The 22,484-nt window shown below is 36.9% G+C and overlaps 1 protein-coding gene across 1 annotated transcript in view; it reads right to left on the reverse strand.

Moving 5' to 3' along the window:
- Window positions 1–22,484, reverse strand: part of ADAM32 (ADAM metallopeptidase domain 32) — a 125,061-nt gene that overhangs the window by 50,421 nt on the left and 52,156 nt on the right. The window contains exons 11-12 of the mRNA XM_047770237.1: window positions 15,989–16,125; window positions 8,090–8,267 (exon numbers count right to left, since the gene is read on the reverse strand). Of these exons, the coding sequence (XP_047626193.1) occupies window positions 8,090–8,267; window positions 15,989–16,125 (315 nt within the window). The remainder of the gene's footprint in view (window positions 1–8,089; window positions 8,268–15,988; window positions 16,126–22,484) is intronic.

Below are 22,484 nucleotides of genomic sequence, written 5' to 3' on the forward strand. Positions count from 1 at the left end.
CCAGCATTACTGTGGCTCTGGCATAGGCCAGCAGCAATAGCTCTGATCAGACCCCTAGCCTGGGAACCTCCATATGCCATGGGTATGGCCCTAAAAAGACCAATAAATAAATAAATAAATAGTAAATTGGTGCAGCCACTATGTAAAATAGTATGGTGCAAAAAATTAAAAATAGAATTACCATACAAACAAAAGCCTACAATATGCTGTCTATAAGAGACCCACCTTAGGGCAAAGGACACATATAGATTGAAAGTTAGGGGATGGGAAAAGATATTTCATGCATGGATAAGACAGGAAAGCAGGAGTTGCAATATTCATATCAGACAAAAGAGACTTTAAAATGAAGGCCATAAAGAAAGACAACGAAGGACATTATTTAATGGTAAAAGGATCCATTCAAGAAGAGGATATTGTAATTGTCAATATACATGCCCCTAATATAGAAGCACCCAGACTAACACTAACAGACATAAAAGGAGAAACTGATGAGAATGCAATAATAGTAGGAGACTTTAGCAGCCCACTCACATGAATGGACAGATCCTCTAGACAGAAAAATCAATAAGGCAACAGAGATCCTAAATGACACAACAGAAATGTTAGACTTAATCTACATTTTCAGGACATTACATCCAAAAAAAAAAATCAGAATATACATTCTTCTCAAGTGCACATGGAACATTCTCAAGGATCAATCCCATACTGGGGCACAAAGCTAACCTCAACAAATTTAAGAGCATAGAAAATGTAGGGAAGAAACTCAATACTGCTCTTGAGTATAAATTTGGGGGCATGATGCTAAAGTGACAAACAAAAGAAAAAAATCAACAAGTGGGATATCAAACTCAAAAGCTTCTACACATCAAAAAACAATTAACAAAATGGAAAAGACAATCTACATAAACGGATAAAACTTTTGCAAACCATGTATCAGATAAGGGGTGATATCCAAAATATATAAAGAACTTAATTTAATAAGCAAAAACGAATAATCCAATTTTACAAATGGGCAAAAGAACTAGATATTTTTCCAAAGGAGACATATGGATGGGCAACAGGTACATGAAAAGATGTTCACCATCACTAATCATCAAGAAAATGCAAATCAAAACCACAATGAGAGATCACCTCACATGTATTAAAACAGCTTTCATCAAGAAGACAAGAGAGAACAGGTGTGAGCAAGGATGTGGTAAAAGGGAAAGACTTATACACTGTAAATGGGACTGTAAATTGGTCCAACCACTGAGGAAAACAATATGGAAGTTCCTCAAAAAATTAAAAATAGACCTATCATATGATCCATCAATTCCACTTCTGTGTATATAACTAAAGGAAACAAAACAGCATTATTTATAATAGCCAAGATATAGAAACAACCCAAATGCCTATCAATGGATTAATGGAAAAAAAAAAGATGTGGTATACATATACAATGGAATGTTATTCAGCCATAAAAAAGGATGCTATTTTCCCATTTGCAACATCCATGGACCTTGAGTACATTATGCTATGAGATAGTCAAACAGAGAAAGGCAAGTACTGTGTAATATCACTTATGTGTGGAATCTAAAAAAACTTAAACCTGTGAAAAACAGTAAAATACTGGTCACCAGAGGTCAGGGGAAGCAAAGGAATAGAGTGATGGAATTTAAGGGTACGAACTTAAAACAAGTAGTAAATAAGCCATAGAATACTAATGCACAATATAATCAACATAGACAATAATATTGTATACTAATTATGTAATGTAATACATATCACTATATCAGCAATCATATTATATATAAATGTATCACAGCAACACACTGAACAACTTAAACTTACAGTATTACACTTCAAATTTTCAACTTAAAAACTCTCAGTTAAGTAGAATGGAAAAATAAAAAGTAATTTCTCCAATATGGTAAAGGGCACCTGTTAAAAACAAACAAACAAAAAAGCTTATATCTAATATCATGTTAAATAGTGAAAGTCAGAAAACTTTCTTAAAAAGCAAAGAAGACAATGCTCAGTACTTCCAATCAACACTAAATACAATGTGAATTCAGAAAAGTCCACTGTAATTTTTATAGTGCTAAATAACTACAATTGCTAAATAAAAGTTTTAAACACTATCAAAACAAGAAACCCACAGAAGAACTAAATAAAGAAGGGCCAAATACGTGGAGAGATACAACATGTGCATAGACTGGCAGTTCAATATTGCTAATAAAGTAACTTCCCCAAAATTGATGTATCAATACAACACAATTCCAAACAAAGTCTTTACATTTAGTTGTTGATTCTCCAATTTACATGGCAATAAAATGGTCTTAGAATAGTGAAACTATCTCAGAAAAGAGGATCAAAGTTGGCTAATATACATAATCTGTTTTCAAGACCTATTATAAAAGTACATTAGTTAAGACAGTGTAGAATTGGCATAAGGACAAATAATAGAAAAGAATTCAGGGAAATACACTTATATATGGTCATTTATCATTATAGGAATGGGTGTCAATGGTTCTCTAAATGTTTGGTGAATTCACCTATTGAAGCCATCTGGTCTTGGACTTTTTTTGTTAGTAGTTTTTTTTTATTATTATTACTACTGATTCAATGTCATTACTGGTAACTATCCTATTCATAATTTCTATTTCTTCCTGGTTCAGTCTTAGGAGAGTATACATTTCCAGGAATTTGTCAATTTCTTCCACGTTGTACATTTTACTGGCATATAATTGAAGTATTATATTATGGTCCTCTGAATTTCTGTGGTGTCAGCTGTAGCTTCTCGTTTTTCATTTCTGATTGTATTGATATAGGCTCTTTCTTGATGAGCCTGGCTAAAGGTTTATAAATTTTATCTCTCTCAAAAAGAATGGCTCTTAGTTTCACTGAGCTTTCTATTTTTTTAGTTTCTACTTCATTTATTTCTGCTCTAAATATTTATTATTTTTTTGCATCTATTAACTTTGGGGTATTTTTTTCTTTTATAGTTCCTGTATGTGTAAGAATGGGGGTGGGTTGGCCATGTCCATGGCATGTGGAAGTTCCCAGGCCAGGAATCATACTTGCACCACAGCAGTGACCCAAGCCACTGCAATACAGTTCCAAATCCCTAACCCACTGTGCCACATGAGCACTTCTAGATTAGGTTTTCTCATTTCCTGAGGTAAGCTTGTATCACTAAAAACATCCCTCATAGAACTGCTTTTGCTTTGACCCATAGATTAGATTTTGGATCATTGTTTCTTGCTTTCATTTATCTACAGTTTTTTTTTTTAATTTCCTATTTGATTTCTTCAGTGATCCATTGGTTGTTTAGCAGTATATTGTTTAGTCTAGACATATTTGTGGTTTCTGCACTTTTCTTGAAGTTGATATCTATTCTCATAGCATCCTAGTCAGAAAAGATGCTTGATAGCTTTATATGATTTCCCTTTTCTTAAATTTACTGAGACTTATTTTGTGGCCTACCATGTTATCTATCCTGGAGAATGGTACATGGACACTTGAAAACAACATGTATTATGCTGCTCTGGGGTGGGGTGCTCTATATTTACATTTATTAATTCCATATAGTCTAATGTGTCACTTAAATCCAGTATTTTATGATTTTCTGTCTGGATGATCTCTCCATTGACATAAATCAGGTGTCAAAGTTTCCTACTATTATTGAGTTACTGCCAATTTCTCCCCTTACGTCTGTTAATACTTGCTTTATGTAGTTAAGTGCTCCAATGTTGGATGCATGAATATTTACAAACGTTAAATCTCCCTGGATTGATTCCTTGATCATTATACGATGCCCTCTTTTGGCCAAGACTTCTAAAATATAAAGAAGAAAAAAACAGAGATAAAGAATACAAAACAATTTTGAGAAAAGAAGAGCAGAGTTGGAGGTGTCATACTCCCTGACTTCAAATTATGATACAAAGAGACAGTCATCAAAACAATATGACACTGGAACAAAAACAGACCCATTGATCAATGGAACAGAGAAGAGAGCACAGAAATAAGCCCATGCATTTATGGTCAAATAATTGTCAGCAAAGGAGGTAAGATAGTACAATGGGGAAAAGACAGTCAATTAATAAGCAGTGCTAGGAAAACTGGACATCTACATGAAAAAAATAAAACTGAAATGTTTTCTCATGCCATATATTAAAATAAACTCAAAATAGATTAAATACATATATCTTTATAAAATTCCTAGAAGAAAGCATAGGCAGAACACTCTGACATGAACTGCAACAGTACTTTTTGGACCTGTCTCTTAAGGCAAAGGAAATAAAAGCAAAAATAAACAAATCGGACTAAAAGCTTTTGTACAGCTCAGGAAACTACTGACCAAAGGCAAAGATAACCTACTGAATGTGAGAAAATTTTTGCAAATAATATGAATCATAAGGGGTTAATATCCAAAATATATAAATAGCTCATACAGCTCAACATAAAAAATTTTTTTAAATGGGCAGAAGGGAGTTCTCTTATGGTACAGTGTGTTAAGACTTTGGCTTTTTTTTTTTTTTTTGGCTTTTTGCCATTTCTTGGGCCGCTCCTGCAGCATATGGAGGTTCCCAGGCTAGGGGTCTAATCGGAGCTGTGGCCGCCAGCCTACGCCAGAGCCACAGCAACGCAGGATCCGAGCTGCGTCTGCAACCTACACCACACCTCACGGCATCGCCGGATCGTTAACTCACTGAGCAAGGGCAGGGACCGAACCCGCAACCTCATGGTTCCTAGTTGGATTCGTTAACCACTGTGCCACGACGGGAACTCCGACTTTGGCATTTTTATTGCAGTGGCTTGGGTCACTACTGTGGCATAGGTTCAATCACTGACCCAAGAACTTCTACATGCCATAGGCATGACCAAAAATAAAAAATAAAATGAGCAGAAGACCTGAAAACACATTTTTCCAAAAAAGACACATGGATGGCCAGTAGGTACATGAAAAGATGCCAACATCACTAATCATTAGGGAAATGCAATGAAAGCCACAATAAGACATCAACTCACATATGTCAGAATGGCTATCATCAAAAAGAGCACAAATAACAAATGCTGGAGAGTATGTGAAAAAAGGGAACCATTATATACTATGTTTTCCACTATGGAAAACAGTATAGAAGTTCTTCAGAAAACTAAAAACTGAACTATCATATGATCCAGCAATTCCACTCCTGAGTATATATCCAAAGAAAACAAAAACACTAAATCAAAAATATACATGCACCCTAATGTTCATAACAGCATTATTTACAATTGTCAAGATATAGAAGCAGCCTGTTCCCATCAACAGAAAAATAGATAATGAAGATATGGACTGTGTGTATACATATATACACATAATATAACATTTCTCAGCTATCAGAAAGAATGAAATTTTGCTATTTGCAACTATATGGATGGCCTAGAGGGTATTATGCTTAGTGAAATAAGTCAGACAGAGAAAGACAAATACTCTATGTTATCACCTTTATGTGGAATATAAAAAATAAAACAAACAAATGAATATAACAAAACAGAAACAAACTCTCAGATATAGAGACCAAACTAGTGGTTACCAATGGCAAGAGGGAAAGGCTGAGGGTGAGAGAGGGGTAGATAATTAAGAGGTACAAACTACAATGTATAAAATAAATAAGCTACAGGGATATATTGTACAGAACTGGGAAATATAGCCAATATTTTATAATAACTTTAAATGGAGTACAATCATTAAAAATATTGAATCACTATGTTGTATATCTAAAACTAATGTAACATTTTAAATCATTAATACTCATAAAAAAAGAAATATGCACCCCTATGTTCATTTTGCAGTATTATTTACAATAACCAAGAAATGGAAGGAATCTAAGTGCATATCAATAGATAAATGACAAAGATGTGGTACATATATACAGTGGAATATTACTAAGCCATAAAAAATAAAATGCCATTTGAAAAAGTGTGGATAGACCTAGAGTATGCTATGCTAAGTGAAATAAGTTAGGCAGAGACAAATGCCATATGATTTCACTTACATGTAGAATCTAAACACATAACAAATGAATAAACATAGCAAAAATATAACTGAGTTACACATACAGAGAACAAACAGGTGGTTGCCAAAAGGTAGGGGTTTGGAGGAGGAAAGAAATGAATGAGGGAGATTAAGATGTAAAATTCCAGTTGTAGGAGTTCCCATTGTGGCTCAGTAGTTATGAACCCGACCAGTATCCATGAGGATGCAGGTTCAATCCCTGGCCTCGCTCAGTGGGTTAAGGATCTGGCATTGCCATGAGCTGTGGTGTAGGTCACAGGCGTGGCTCAGATCCTGTGCTGCTACGGCTGTGGCATAGGCTGGCAGCTGTAGCTCCAATTCAACCCATAGCCTGGGAACTTTTGTATGCTGCAAGTGTACAAAACAAAAAAAATAATAAAAACAAAAAAAAAAATTCTAGTTGCAAAAAAATAAGTCATGAGAACAAAATATACAGTGTGGGGAACAAAGTATCTATGTAATCTCTTTGGAGACAAATCATAACAAAACTTATGGTACTTATTTTGAAATGTACAGAACTATTGAATCACTATGTTATATAATAGGAATTAGTATAGTATTATAGGTCGGTTTAAAAAAGAAAAAATCAGCAATTACTATGTTATATAATAGGAATTAGTATAGTATTATAGGTCGGTTTAAAAAAGAAAAAATCAGAGTTCCCATCGTGGCTCAGTGGTTAACAAATCCAACTATGAACCATGAGTTTGCGGGTTCAATCACTGGCCTTGTGCAGTGGGGTAAGGATCTGGCTTTGCTGTGAGCTGTGGTATAGGCTGCAGATGTGGTTTGGATCCTGCGTTGCTGTGGCTGTGGTGTAGGCTGGCAGCTACAGCTCCGATTTGACCCCTAGCCTGGGAATCTCCATATGCTGCAGGAGTGGCCCTAGAAAAAGGCCAAAAAAAAGACAAAAAATCTATATAAGAAAATCTATATAAGAAAAAATCTATATCTGAATTGTGCCAATACTTATGTTCATTTGTGAAAACTCATCTACCTCTATACTTAACAATGGTTGTGTTTTATTGTATGTAGATTATGCCTCCAACAAAACTGATTTAAAATCAGATAAAGAGGGAGGAATTGTTCTACCAAATGGTAAAACATAACACAAAAGCATAGTATTAAAACAATGTGATATGAATACAAGTTTGTTTTGACTCATGTATGTATCCAACCCAAATATCATTTCTATTTATGGTGTAATCATGAACATTTATGGTATCTGCAACACTGCTGCAAATACTGAACAGTCTAGAAGCATTATAACCTGGGCCTTGTGCATTCATTATATTTTCAGGGCTTCTCTATCAAGTTAATAAAGTCACCCAACATTCAGACTACAACAGAAACAGTCTTCCCTCCCCATACTGCTGATTCAATTGTGAGATAAAACCCTAAAGGATACTTGATGGTCTGCTCACGCATTAATCTTCAATAAGACACTTGGAGTTCCCGTCATGGTGCAGTGGTTAACAAATCTGACTAGGAACCATGAGGTTGCAGGTTTGATCCCTGGCCTTGCTCAGTGGGTTAAGGATCTGGCATTGCTGTGAGCTGTGCTGTAGGTTGCAGACACGGCTCAGATCCCGCATTGCTGTAGCTCTGGCTTAGGCCGGCGGCTATATCTCTGATTAAACCCCTAGCCTGGGAACCTCCATAGGCTGTGGGAGCGGCCCTAGAAAAGTCAAAAAAAAAAAAAAAAAGTCCAAAAAAAAAAAAAATCTTCAATAAGACACTTATCAAATGTCTAAAGTTATCCACAGGTTTGGAAAGATTTTATATATTTACTTTGGAACCAAAAGGTTATTCTAGACTTCCTCTTCTTCCTATCAGCAATAATATTTTTGGAATATTCTTATATTTGTCACAAACTCATTAACCTATTAAATCTAGATGGTATATTCTCATATGTATTTCAACCCTGATTTCATTACTGCCAATATTCTGCATGGTACTCAGTCATATTTGAGATACATAACATTTATGACAAAGACAGAGACTAAAACAATACATTTATTTATTAATTTTCGTAGTTTTCAAACTTACTTCCTCAGTACCACAGTCACAGATTTCATTTATCTCCACTCTGCCATTGCCACAGATTGATGCTGGAGGACTTTGCATTTGAGGCTTATTCTGAAGACACTGGGCACCCACATTTGAAATGAAATTTTCAAAGTCACTCAAACTGCAACTGCTAAAAGTCTTCACACCACTGGATTGCCTAAAGATGAATCCACATAACATCATTAGCAGTATACTTCTGAAAACACAATTCTCTATTATATAATTATTTTCAGAAGGTTGAACTTGGGAGTTCTCATTGTGGCTCAGGGGGTTAAGAACCCAACTAGTATCCATGAGGATTCAGGTTTGATCCCTGACCTTGCTCAGTGGGTTAAGGATCTGGCATTGCTATGGGATGCATTGTAGATCACGGATGTGGCTCAGATCTGGCACTGCTATGGCTGTGGCATAGGCCAGTAGCTGCAGCTCCAATTTGACCCCTAACCTGGGAAGTCTGGGAAGTTCCATATGCTGTATGTACGGCTCTAAAAAAAAAAAAAAAAAAAAAGTGAAAAGCCAAAAGCATTTCTTCTAAGATCTGGAATAAGACAAGGATTCTCACTCTCACTAATTTTATTCAACATAATATTGGAAGTCCTAGCCAGAGCAATCAGACTAGAAAGAGAAATAAAAGGAATTCCAATTGGAAAGAAGGAAATAAAACTGTCACTTTGTGCAGATGACACAATACTATAGATAGAAGATTCTAAAGTCACCGCCAAAAAACTACTAGAACTCATCAATGAATTCAGTAAAGTTTCAGGATACAAAATTAATATATACAGAAATGTGATGCATTTCTAAACACTAACAACAAACTATCAGAAAGAGAAATTAAGAAAACAATCCCATTTACAACTGCATCAAAAAGAATAAAACACTTAGGAAAAAATATAAAGAGGTAAAACCACTGTTCTTGGAAAACTGTAAGACAGTGATGAAAAACTGAAGATGACATGAGGTTAATATTGTTAAAATGATCATACTACCCAAGGTAATCTACAGACTCAATGCAATTCCTATCAAAATATTAATGGTATTTTTCATAGAACTAGAACAAGTAATTCTAAAATTTGTATGGAAACACAACAGATTCCAAATAGCCAAAGAAACCTTGAAAAAGAACAGATTTGGAGGTATCACGCTTCTTGATTTCACACTATGGTACAAAGTGCCAGTCATCAAACAGTACAATACTGGCACAAAAACAGACATATACAGAAGAACAGAACAGAAAGCCCAGAAATAAACTCATCCACCTATAGTCAGTTTATCTACAGCCAAGGAGGTAAGTATATACATTAGACCATTGTTTACAATAGTTAAGGAAGCAACCTATGTGCCCATCAATAGATGAGTGAGTACAGAAGATGTATATATGCAATGGTATATTATGGTGTATATATGCAATGGTATATTATGCAGCCATAAAAAGAATGAAACCTTGCCATTTGTGATAACATAGATGGAACTAGAGGGTATTATGGTAAGTGAAATAAGTCAGCCAGAGAAAGATAAATACGGTATGACTTCACTTATATGTGGAATCTAAAAAAAAAAAAAATGAACTAGCATAAACAGAGGTTATAGATACAGAGAACAAACAGGTGGTTTCCAGAGAGGAAGAGGAGAGGAAAGAAATAGGTAAAGGAGATTAAGAGGTACAAACTTCTAGCTGCAAAATAAATGAGTCACAGATGTAAAATGTACTGTGTGGGGAACACAGTGACTATGTAATATCTTGTACGGTGACTTATCATAACTACATTTATCATGGTGATCATTCTGAAATGTATACAAATATCAAACCACTATGCTGTATAACAGGAACTAACAAAACAAACAAATAAAAAACTCATAGAAAAAGAGGTCAGATATGTGGATACCAGAGATGGGGTGAGGGAAAGGGGAATTTCATGAAGGCAGTCAAAAGGCACAAACTCCCAGTTTGAAGTAAGTACCAGGGACGTGATGTACATTATAAATATAATTAACACTGCTCTATGTTATACATGAAATTTGCTAAGAGAATAAATCCTAAAAGTTCTCATCACATGGAAGAATTTTTTTTCTATTTCTTTAATTTTTTTATCTATATGAGGTGATGGATGTTCACTAAACTTATTGTAATAATCACTTCATGATGTATGTATATCAAATCATTATACTGTACGTAAATCAAATCACTATACACCCTAAATTTACACAGTGATGTATGTCAACTATATCTCAATAAAACTGGAAGAAAAAATGATACATTTTATTTTTTATATGCATTGCAAACAAAATCTACCTAGGAGAAAGTTTTAAGCTTCTGGTGTGGACGTATACAAATTCTTGCATCTAGTGAAAAAAAAAATATGATTATATATGTGTATAATGTCTCTGCCTAGATGAAAAACAACTAAAATGATGGCATGGAGAAAACCAAATATCCATTTATGTCAATTCCCAGATATATCAACAACACTGCAAACTTCTATTTCCTTCATTTTTCCCTTGAACAAATTAAGAATCAAACTCTTTGAAAATCTGAATCTCTTATACTTCAGTGGTTTTCTAATGTTTACTTATGTTTTATATTACATATATAGAATGATAGATAAATTCACTAAATTTAAGTTGCTTGAGGCAGGAATTCTGTCATCTTTCTTGTTGGTATCACTTATTACCTGCACAATTCCAAGCAAACATAGAATCAATTGTCTATTGATTCTTCCTAATAACAACTTTCATTAAACAGACTGTATGTACTGTGCTTGGTTCTGAGCTTTCTCAAAGATTTCACAGAAACTGTACATTAATTAAAATTGTATATAATTATGTCCATATACCACTAATAAAAATAACTTCAGAGACTATTTCCACAGAATTAGTCACTCCACACGCCATATAATTTGTAAGGTTAAAAAGGCAAATGAGGAGTTCCCGTCGTGCCTCAGTGGTTAATGAATCCGACTAGGAACCATGAGGTTGCGGTTCGATCCCTGCCCTTGCTCAGTGGGTTAACGATCCGATCCGGCGTTGCCGTGAGCTGTGGTGTAGGTTGCAGACGTGGCTCGGATCCCGCGTTGCTGTGGCTCTGGTGTAGACCAATGGCTACAGCTCCAATTCGACCCCCAGCCTGGGAACCTCCATATGCCTCAAAAGTGGCCCAAGAAAATGGCAAAAAGACCAAAAAAAAAAAAAAGGCAAATGACATTTATTGAGCACATATTATCAGCCAGATAGTGTATTCCAAAGGAATAAAATTTATTCCAAATTATTTAATCCTCACCACAAATCAGAGAGGTTAGTATTGTCATCAACATTTTATAGAAATTGAATTAAAGTTTAGAAAAGCTAGAGACCTCATCAAACCCAGACAGTTTGTGAATTAGCAGGATCAATATTCACACAAAGTTATTTAAGACTCAAATTCAGGTACTTTTTACTCAAAAATTTGTCTATGTGCCGCAGCTGCAGTTCGGATTTGATCCCTGGCCCAGAAACTTTCATATGTCATGGGTGTGGCCTCCCCCAAAACATTCATCTATGAATACTAAATAATTCAATAAAATATTTACTATTAATTATTAACAGATATTTTACTATAAACCATACATTTTGATAATCTTATCATCCAAACTAAAAGGTAAAAAAGAATTTTAATTAAAAAATCTATTTTGGGTGTTCCTGCTGTGGCTCAGTGGGTTAAGAACCTGACTAGTATCCATGAGGATACAAGTTCCATCCCTGGCTTCATTCAGTGGATTAAGGATCCAGCGCTGCCACAAGTTGCACCTTAGGTGGCAGATGCGGCTTGGATCCAGTGTTAACTGCGGATGGGGTGTAGGCTGGCAGCTGCAGCTCCAATTTGATCCCTAGCCTGGGAACTTCCATATGCCATATGTGCAGCCCTAAAAAGAAAAAAAAACAAACTATAACATTTTGGATCTGGAAACTGTATAGAATCCCCAATTATTCACCTTTTTGCTGCCCATTTAGCAGTTCTTAACTAAGAACATGTGTTTCCAGAGTTTATTTGAATCAATTATCTGAAGTTTTTCTTATTTATTATTAGGTTGAGATTTTGCACTCTAAATTCTAATGCTATGTTATTTTGCTCCCAAATTATTTTATAAAAGCTTACTGAAATATGATATAACTAGACTAAATTCTGTATTCAAAGAACAGAGAAATTACACGACAGAAAGAAATTATGGGGAAAAAAAAAAGTAGTGCTCTCTACCGTTTTTCTGAAGTTGGGGTTAGCACTTCGGAGCATCTTTTACACTATGTCATTTTCCTTTCAGAGTCTGTCTCTTGTCTACACTTCTTTCCCCAAAATTTCCATATTCTTACTGCTCTTCTGTATGCCTACACCACCATTTTTTTTTTTTTTTGTCTCTTTGGGGCCACACCTGCAGCATATAGAGGTTTCCAAGCTAGGGGTTGAATTGCAGCTATAGCTGCCATCCTACACCACAGCCACAGCAACACAGGATCTGAGCCACGTCTGTGACCTACACCATAGCCATAGCAACGCTAGATCCTTAACCCACTGAGCGAGGTCAGCAATCAAACCTGCATCCTCATGGATACTAGTCCGATTCATTAACCACTGAACCACAGCAGGAACTCTTACACCACCATTTTGATACCTCCTAGGTCTTCCTACTCCTCAAAGAAGAAGAGATACCAGCGCAATGACAAATAGCTTACATATATTTTGATTAATTGCATCCTCATAACAACTGTGCAATGCAGCCATCATGATCTTCATTTTTCAGATGAGAAAAATAGGGGTTAGGAAAAATAGCAAACAAGTGAAAGATTCCAAAGCCCACATTCCCCTCAATGCACCCCTTACTCCCAAATGGTATTCCCTCTTCTGTAATCAAATCTCATAGCTTAATAAAGTTGGTTGTAGTAAGGAATTAAGAGAAAGCAATATGAGTAAAATAATTCAATTTCTTTGAGTAACTGATAACCCCTGCCCCTTCCAAATGTTTTTGCCATTTCGTAAAATGGATAGCAAAGCTTCACCATGAGTTTTCCCTAGGTTTCTACATTGATGGTTATTGCTGTTTTCTATGCCTCTTTCCTTCCTCCATTTCTGAACTCATTTGTTTATACAGACTACATCAAAAGTTAGGGTTTAAGATATGACTTACCCACTTTCAAAAAGTGGATATAAATTAAGTCATCAAAACAATACATTAGAAGGATCAAAATGTATAACTGAGTCACTTTGCTGTACAGCAGAAATTGGCATAACATTTTAAATCAACTATACTTTAATCAAAATAATAATAATAAATAAGAAGGATCACTGAAATAAAGTATGAAGTTTGTACAAATATATTTTAATGTTCTCTTGCTACTTGGTTTAAATTAATTCCAATATATTAACTGCCTTCTATACAAAGTCAGTGTGAAGGAGAGAAAATAACAACGCTTTGAATTAGATAAACTTGTTGACTAGTACCAGTCTTGTAGCTTATGAGGTTTTAAGCAAAGTGGTTAAACTCTCTAAGTCTCAGTTAATTCATCTACAAACTAGAGAGAGTATCCATCTACTTCATAGGGTTGTTGTGAGGATTAAATGTTGGTAAACAAGGAAAGTGCCTAATTCAACTCTCTGGCTTATAAGTGCCCAAAAAGTCATTGGTGACATTACTGATATCAGCTAAAGTTGGCCACTTACTGTCTGTATATCCAATGTAAAGTTATTTAGGCTCTCTGTACTCTATAGCTTTAAAAAAAAACACATGGAAAAAGACATGTGGCAATAATAATATTTGCCTTACTTATACGCCTTCTTTGAAAATTACATAAAATAATGTATGAGAGGAGTTCCCGTTGTGACTCAGAGGTTAACGAATCTGACTCGCATCCATGAGGACACGGGTTCAATCCCTGGCCTTGCTCAGGGGTTAAGGACCTGACGTTGTTGTTAGCTGTAGTGTAGGTCACAGATGTGGCTCAAATCTGGCATTGCTGTGGCTGTTGCATAGGCTGGCAGCTACAGCTTGGATTTGACCCTAAGCCTGGGAACCTCCATATGCCATGGGTGCAGCCCTAAAAAGCAAAAATAATAATAATAGTGATGTATGAGATGTACTGTGGAAATGCAAAAGATATATCTATCTATATTTTCAGATAGATCTTATATATCCATTTATATATCTTATATATGTGTATATAAAATTGTTAGATTTTGTAAAAATTAATACTTGCCTTACACATCACAAAAGTTTTGTAAGAAACTGGAGAACACGTGTGAATGCATTTTAAATATCATGGAGCACCACATAAATCTAAAGGCTTATTAACACAGATTTTAAAGCCAGAATGCCTGGGTTCAAAACTCAGGTCTGGCACATACTAGCTATCTGACACAAATAGGTACCCTTTGTATAATTCAGTTTTTCATCTGTGAAGATGAAAATAATATAGGACCTACCCTAAAAAGATGTTGTGAGAGTCAAATGACTTAACAGTATGTAAAGTGTCTGGAATGGTCTCTAGGATATAGCAAGTACAATGTAAAAATGTTATTTTTATTACCATTAATATTAGCCTCTGGGTGACCTACACAAAAATCTTGTCATAGCACACTTGAGAATAGTTGACCAAATGGACAACAGGCCCAGAATGGTAATTCTCATATTGTTTATATAGCTATGTAAGTTTTATAGTTAATAAACATTATTATATATTTTATTATACATTTAATAAAATTACATATTTATGTATATAAAATACTAGTTATATATATAAAATCCACAAAATTAATTTGTAATATAAAATGTGTGTATATATGAATATATATGTTTGTGTTTGAGCTATTTTTAGAATGTAAGAGTTAACCTTAGATGGTACTTATAAGTTCAAAAATTAATGGCTTGTTTTCCCTTTTTTTTTTTTTTTAATCTTTTTAGGGCCACACCTGCAGCATGTGGAGATTCTCAGGCTAGGGGTCAAATCAGAGCTGTAACCACTGGCCTATACCACAGCCACAGCAATGTCAGATCCAAGTCGTATCTGTGGCCTACACCACAGCTCACAGTAATGCCGAATCCTTAACCCCCTGAGCAAGGCCAGGGATCGAACCTGTGTCCTCATGGATGCTAATCAGATTCATTTCCACTGAGCCACGATGGGTTTCGCTTTTGACTTTTGACTGTTCTTTAGTTATGAATAGGTTATACTTAGCATTAACCCTTTTTACAAATAAAAAACTATAGAATACTAATGACACATGTTGTACCCTTTGTATGACACTATGTGGGGAACACTGGCAAATTTAGAAATCACTGTAACTAGTCTGTCACATGCTTGTGGGATTTTACAATTTAAAAAACACTTTCCCATTTTATTTTCTCATTTTATTCTTACCTCACTCTGTGAAATAAGAGAATAGAAATAATCATTCCAATTTCAAAGATGAGAAAAATAAATCTAAGCAAGGACTAGTAATTTATCCAGAGTCAAACAAATATTACACTCTTATGTCATAGTTTTTCAACAACATTAATCTATTCTAAAAGCAAAACCAAAAATTCTGTCTAAAAACAAAGGCCACTTGTTTTTTAGCCTGTTGACATATTTTTAAAGCTCTTTATGAAGTAATTTCATAAAATAGACAGCCTAAGGAGAAATCTTTTGCTAATGTATCTTGAATATAGGATTTATTATCTTTGATGTTCTTAATGGTAATCTCCCTCCATACCCTCTTATGCTTAAAATTTCATATTTCTATTTTATAGTACTTGGTCCATTTATATAGTTCATTAGGGCTGGGCTATAAGCAAATACTGAAAAATTTCAGTTGCATTATTTAAAACAAAATAAATATAACCAAAAAATAAATCTTATTTTTTAAGAACTTACAGAGCTTTTGGATTCATTATGCAGATGGCTCCTGAACATTGGCATTTCTTTGGGTCATCATATGATATTCCCAGACTGAGTCCCAGCATCTGGGTGACAATAATTGAAAATGCCTCCAAAGTTATCTCCCTGGGATACTACATTAACAACAAAGATATTTCAAATAAAATACAATTCACTCAAGGGTGGTAAACAATAATATTTTTCTAATTATGGAAAATTATTGTTTTGTTAAATACTTAAGGATATGGAAATACAGTTCCTTGGACAAGTAAGAGCTGAAGCTCTTCTTAAGAAATTTTATTGAGCTATATGCATATTGAGACTATGTCTAGCTTTGCCATCATTTAACAATTGAATGTCTTACACAATTCTCAACTGCCAAAACTATATAAAAGGGCTATTTTTACATTACATCTTAGGCTGTATGGACCATGATCTTCAATTTACCTAATTTCTTAAAACAGCTCTCATGGTCATTTAGGATAGTCCACATGATTCTCTACCTCTGAGCTCACAAAGTGGCCATCTAACCAAATTACTCGTTTATAAGTATACTATCTACTTCTTGCCAAGACTCCCAATGACATAGGAACTAGCACCAGCAGAAACCACAGAAAACAGATCCTCAAGAAAACATTCTTATCATTAGGCTGTCACATATTTAACAAATGCACAAGTAATTTAGGGAGAAATGGGGCACTGGTAATTTATGATATGCAATGACATCATGATTTCTCAAATTATTGTCAAATGTGGCATAGGATAAGGTACGGGTAGAGGCCAAGTTGTAAGGACGACGATCAAGGCAATTTCCTGCTGTAAAGACAAGCTATGATAAGTATTTGGGGGTCAATTGGCTTCTTGTGGCAATGCTAGAGGAAGTACTTTACGAAAAATAGAAAGGAAAAACTGTAAATGAGCAACCAAGAATAGGCACAGGCAATCAGACAGCCTCTGCAGCAGCACTGTAGTGACTCTTCCTCATCTGCGGTTGCTGGATTGATATGGCTGAGGCCTAAGCTAAGAGCCTAATTATAAGTGCTGCAAGGTTATAGCACCAATTTAATTCACAAACCTACCAGATTTGATTGGGAAGGAGTCAGAATCTAAAACTTGGGGCTGGGAATAATTAGAATGATATGGATAAATATCCCTGGACTTCCCTTGCGAGTAGAGTAAGCCTCCCTTTAAACAGTGAAATAACTCCTATATTTTTCAAAATGTCACTTTTCATGACAATACCTGGGACATTTGTCTCACCGTTCCTCACTGTCTCCAGGTACATAATAAAAATTAAATTGCAACAGGAGTAATATCATGAAGATGGCAACAGGTCTTTCCAACTTCGCTCCACCTCACAAAAACAACCTGCAACTATTCATGGACAAGAAACCACTTAGAGAATCCTATACCATGGAGGTGAGGCTGAAGTTGCCCCTGCACCACCAGAAACCAAAGATCTCACTAGAAGATTAGGAGGAGCAGCTGTAAATTGACTGGACTGCCCCTCCCCAAGGCCAGTGCATCATAACATTGAGAGGTCTTCCTAGAGCCTATGGTCCCTCAAGTAGGAAAAGAGATCCCAGAGTGGAATCCAGCTCCCCAGAATTGTGGGTCACCTCTGGGAGCCCCCACTCTGGTCTTGCCTCAAGAGGCTCACAGATGATGAATGGGATTTGACCACTGGGAATCTGATCATGACAGAGAAGGCAGCAGAGGCTTGCAGCACCAGTTCTTGAATCTTGTCAGACCAAGTTCCCACCTGTAGCACCCAAGGAGTGGTCCCAGCTAGCAACTTTGCTCATGAACAGAGCCAAGAAAGTGGAACAGTCTGACTAGGGAAGTCAATGCAAATCTGACTAATTTGAGTCCTCAAACAAAAAGCCTTACCAGCCTTGGAACCTGGTCTGCCATCCACTTTCACCAAATCTACTGTAGCTCCTAGCTCCCCCTGACCAGAAGCCTGGTCAGAACAGCTGCATAGTGCAGCAGCACTTGAAAGAGTATGGCAGGCAGAGGTGATTGTTCACAGAGCAAATCCCATGGCACTGTTTGTAAGGAAACGTGGAGTGAGGGTTGGTTTGGGTTAAAACCACAAAGACCTAAGCTGGTTCTCCCACTCCACTTAGGTAAGGAAACTAATTCATAGCCCTGACCAGGGCTAAATGCAGCCTTCAGAAAGACCAACAAAGGGATCTTACCAGAACACACAGGAAGCTGTGCAGCCCATGCAACAACCCTGTTTAAAGTGGCACTTGAACAGAGAGCACAGCCTATGGTATCTTTAGAGCAAAACACAGTGGCTCATCTGGCCAAGGAATTAAGTGCACAGTCTGCCTAACTTGTGTCCCCAAACAATAATCCATGCAGGTCTTGTGGACCATTCTGCTTCTCTACCAGGGAAAGGAAGTTAATTCATCCCCTAGCTACTGCTGAGTAAAGTTCCCTGTCCTGATCATCTAGGAAGTCAGCCCAGTGAATCCAGGTAAGCACAGAGCATTTCCTACTGCCTCACTTGGACAGGGAATCTTGTCAGCAGTCCTACCCAACACTTAATAGCTAGTGGTACCCCTACCCCTGACCTCAGGGGATGGTAATAGCCTCACCCAGAAAATAGACCCTGCCTGCTTAAAGACATTTCCAAATTGAGTTGACTTGTAAAGAATTATCTCTGCCAAAGTGAAGCTGGAAAGTCTGGAAGAAGAGACAAATTATTCAAATGTACAGATATCCTAGAGCTGAAAAATACAATGACTGAAGAATTTAATAGAGAGCTTCCACATCAGACTTGACCATGCAGACTTAAGAATTAGTGATCTAGGAGTTCCCGTCGTTGCGTAGTGGTTAACGAATCCGACTAGGAACCATGAGGTTGCGGGTTCGGTCCCTGCGCTTGCTCAGTGGGTTAACGATCCGACATTGCTGTGAGCTGTGGTGTAGGTTGCAGACACGGCTCGGATCCTGCGTTGCTGTGGCTCTGGCGCAGGCCAGTGGCCACAGCTCCGATTTGACCCCTAGCCTGGGAACCTCCATATGCCGCGGGAACAGCCCAAGAAATAGCAAAAAAAAAAAAAAAGTATTAGTGATCTAGAAGGCAAGAACATTTAAAATTATCCAGTCAGAGAAGCAAAAATAAAAAAGAATGAAAGAGAAGAAAAGCATATAGGATTATGGGACACACACAAACACAAATACACACAAACACCAATATCCATATGATGGTAATTCCAATGGAGAAAAAAAAAAGAATGGGACGGAAAGTATATTTAAAGTCATAATAGATGAATACTTTAAAAAACTGGGAGAAAAATGGACAACCAAATATATGAGGCACAAAGGACCCCAAACAGGTTGAACCTGAATAAGGCTACACCAGAACTGTTAAAAGTCAAAGACAAAGAATTTTGAAAGAAGAGAGGAAAAAAACAAGTTATATACAAGGGCAGTCCCATAAGATTATCAGCATATTTCTCAACAGAAATATTTACAGATGAAGAGACAATGGGATTATATATTCAAAATATTAAAAGAAAAAACTAGCAACCAAGAGTTCTATGCCTAGCAAAACTGCATACTTCAAAAATGAAGAAGTCATGATTCCCAAACAAAAGCTGAGAGAATTCATCACTACTCGACCTGACTTACAAGAAATGCTAAAGGGAGTTCTTTGCGTGAAAGTAAAATAATTCTAATTAACACCATTAAAACATGAGAAATAGGAGTCCCCTGGTAGCCTAGCAGGTTAAGGATCTGGCCATTGTTATTTCTGTGCCTTGGGTCACTGCTGTGGTGCAGGTTCAATCTCTGGCCTGGGAAGTTCCACATGCCATAGGCACAGCCAACACCCTCCCACAAAAAAAAAAAAAAAAAGAAAAAGAAAGTACTGTAAAATCACTGCTAATGGTAAATATATTGTCACAGTTAGATTTTGTAATAGTGCATAATTCACTATAGTTTAAAAGTTAAAAAAAATTAAAAATTACCATAGCTAGGACTTCCCGTTATGGCTCATTGGAAACAAATCTGACTAGCATCCATGAGGACGAAGGTTTGATTGATCCCTGGCCTCACTCAGTGGGTTAAGGATCTGGTGTTGCCATGAACTGTGGTGTGCAGACATAGCTCAGATCCAGCGTTGCTGTGGCTTGGCATAGGACAGCAGCTACAGCTCTAATTCAACCCCTAGCCTGAGAACCTCCATATGCCACAGGTGTGGCCCTAAAAAAAAAATCACCATAGCTACAATATGTGATATACGATACACAATTTAAAAAAATAAAAAAATACATATATATATAACTATAACATAAATAATTAAAATAATAATAATAACCTGAGGGGAAGAGAGGTAAAAGTATAAAGTTTAAAAATGCTGTTGAGGGGGAAGAGATCAAGATGACACAGCAGAGGGATGTGGAACTCACCTCCTCCTAGAAATATTTCAAAAATACATCTACATGTGGAACAGAAACATCCCACAGAAAATCTACTGAAATCCGGCAAAAGACCTCATACAACCATGCTGGCATGGTAGCAAAATGGACCTCAAGGAAGGAAGATCTCTACACAGTTGAGTAGGAAAATGGGTGAAGAATCAGGATGGGACCTCTGCCCCTGGGAGCGAGCTATGAGAGAGGAAGTTCCTGTATTCTAGGAAAGTCCTTCACTGGCTGGGAGGTCTGCTGGGACAATAGGGAGTTTCAGAGACTCAAGAGTACAGTGTGGGAGCTGGCCTGTGGACCAGCACAGACTGCCCTTGCCATGTTATCACACTGCCCACCTGCCTGCTGGTGTGCACAGCAGCTGAGTTCTAAAACTTGAGCTTCAGTGTAGAGTCTGGAGAGAGGACTCAATTTGGGTGGTCAGAGACAGCCTGAAGGGCCTGGAGTATGGCTGGAATGCAACTGGGAGTACACACAGGATAGAGCATGGGTTCACTAGAGTGCCCCATTGTCAACACACAGGGAGGGTTGTGAGTACACCAGAGCAGCCTCATTGTCTGCATGCTTGCAGCAGGGTATGGTTCCCACTTCCAAGGGCTTTGCAAACTTCTGGGGCATGAAAATGGGGAGGAAGAGCTGAAATCTGGGCCAATTACCCATATTCCCATAGCAGTCATGGGGGTACATCTTCTATGATATCTCACATCAGTGGGTTTTGGGACTGGGACTCAGACTCAGAGGGATGCCTGAGTGGATTACTGGTGCTCCCACATCAGAGATGATTCCAAGGTGCCAGAAGCAGTGAACTTTGTGGGGGCACACAACCAGGTAGCAGGTGGCATCACTGAGTCACAGGTCTTGGCAGACAGCACCTGGGGAAGAATGCACAGCAGCACTCAAAGAATGCACAGCAGCACCCAAAGAATGCACAGCAGGGAGCACTCCAGTTCCACCCACCTCACACTACAGATTATAAATGGATCTGGGAGCTTCTACTCCAACAACTGAGGAGCACATCCTGCCCCCAAGAGGGCTGTGACAACCACCGAACAAAGATGGGGCTTCAACCAACATCCATCCAGTGTGGGCTCTGATCATCAAGCACACCCCTATCAAGAGGACAAGGGCTAGAACACCCTGAGGAAAGATGTGGCAAACATCCATATCAAAAACAACCCTGAAACAAAAATATTTGACTCACACAGTCTATACATGGTTATTCCCACATAAAAACAGCCCTTCAAGACCACAGGAGATGCCTCTCCTAAATTCATATTCAGAGAAATATAAGTAAAATGAGAAAGCAGAGGAACTACTCACAATAAAAAGAACAAGAGAAATTCCCTTTTAAAAAAATCAATGAAACAAACCTCTTCAAGCTACCAGACCCTGAGTTCAAAAAAGAGGTAATACAAATGTTGAAGGAACTAAGTAAGATTATCAATAGAAATGCATATTACTGTAACAAGGAACTAGACTATTAAAAGGAGCCAAAAAAAATTAGACAATGCAATTGCTGAGGTAAAAGCCAAGCTAAAGGTAATAAAAAGCAAACTAAATAATGCAGAAGAACCAGTAAATTATCTGGAAGATGGAATAAGGGAATTCACCAGACAGAAAGACAAAAAAAAAAGAACTCAACATATGAGATCTATTGGATAATAGAAATAATGCCAATCTATGCATAAAAGAAATCCCAGAAAAAGAAGCGAAAAGAAGACCAAATATATATTTAAAGAAATTACAACTAAAAAATTCCCAAACCTAAAGAAGGAAACAAATACCCAGGTACAGGAAGAACAGAGGGTCTCAAACAAGATGAATACAAACAGACTTACACCAAGACATAACATAATTAAAATGGCAAAAGATTAAGACAGAAGCAGCAAGAGAAAACAAAGAGTCAGTTACAAGGGAACTCCTGTGAGGCTATCAGCTGATCTCTATGGAAACTTTGCAGACCAGAAGAATATATTGCAAGATATTTTCAAATGCCCTAAAAGGGAAAAACCTGAAACCTAGGATACTATACCCAGCAAGATTATTGCTTA

The sequence above is a fragment of the Phacochoerus africanus genome, chromosome 3 (assembly GCF_016906955.1).
Source record: "Phacochoerus africanus isolate WHEZ1 chromosome 3, ROS_Pafr_v1, whole genome shotgun sequence".
Classification (NCBI taxonomy): Eukaryota; Metazoa; Chordata; class Mammalia; order Artiodactyla; family Suidae; genus Phacochoerus; species Phacochoerus africanus.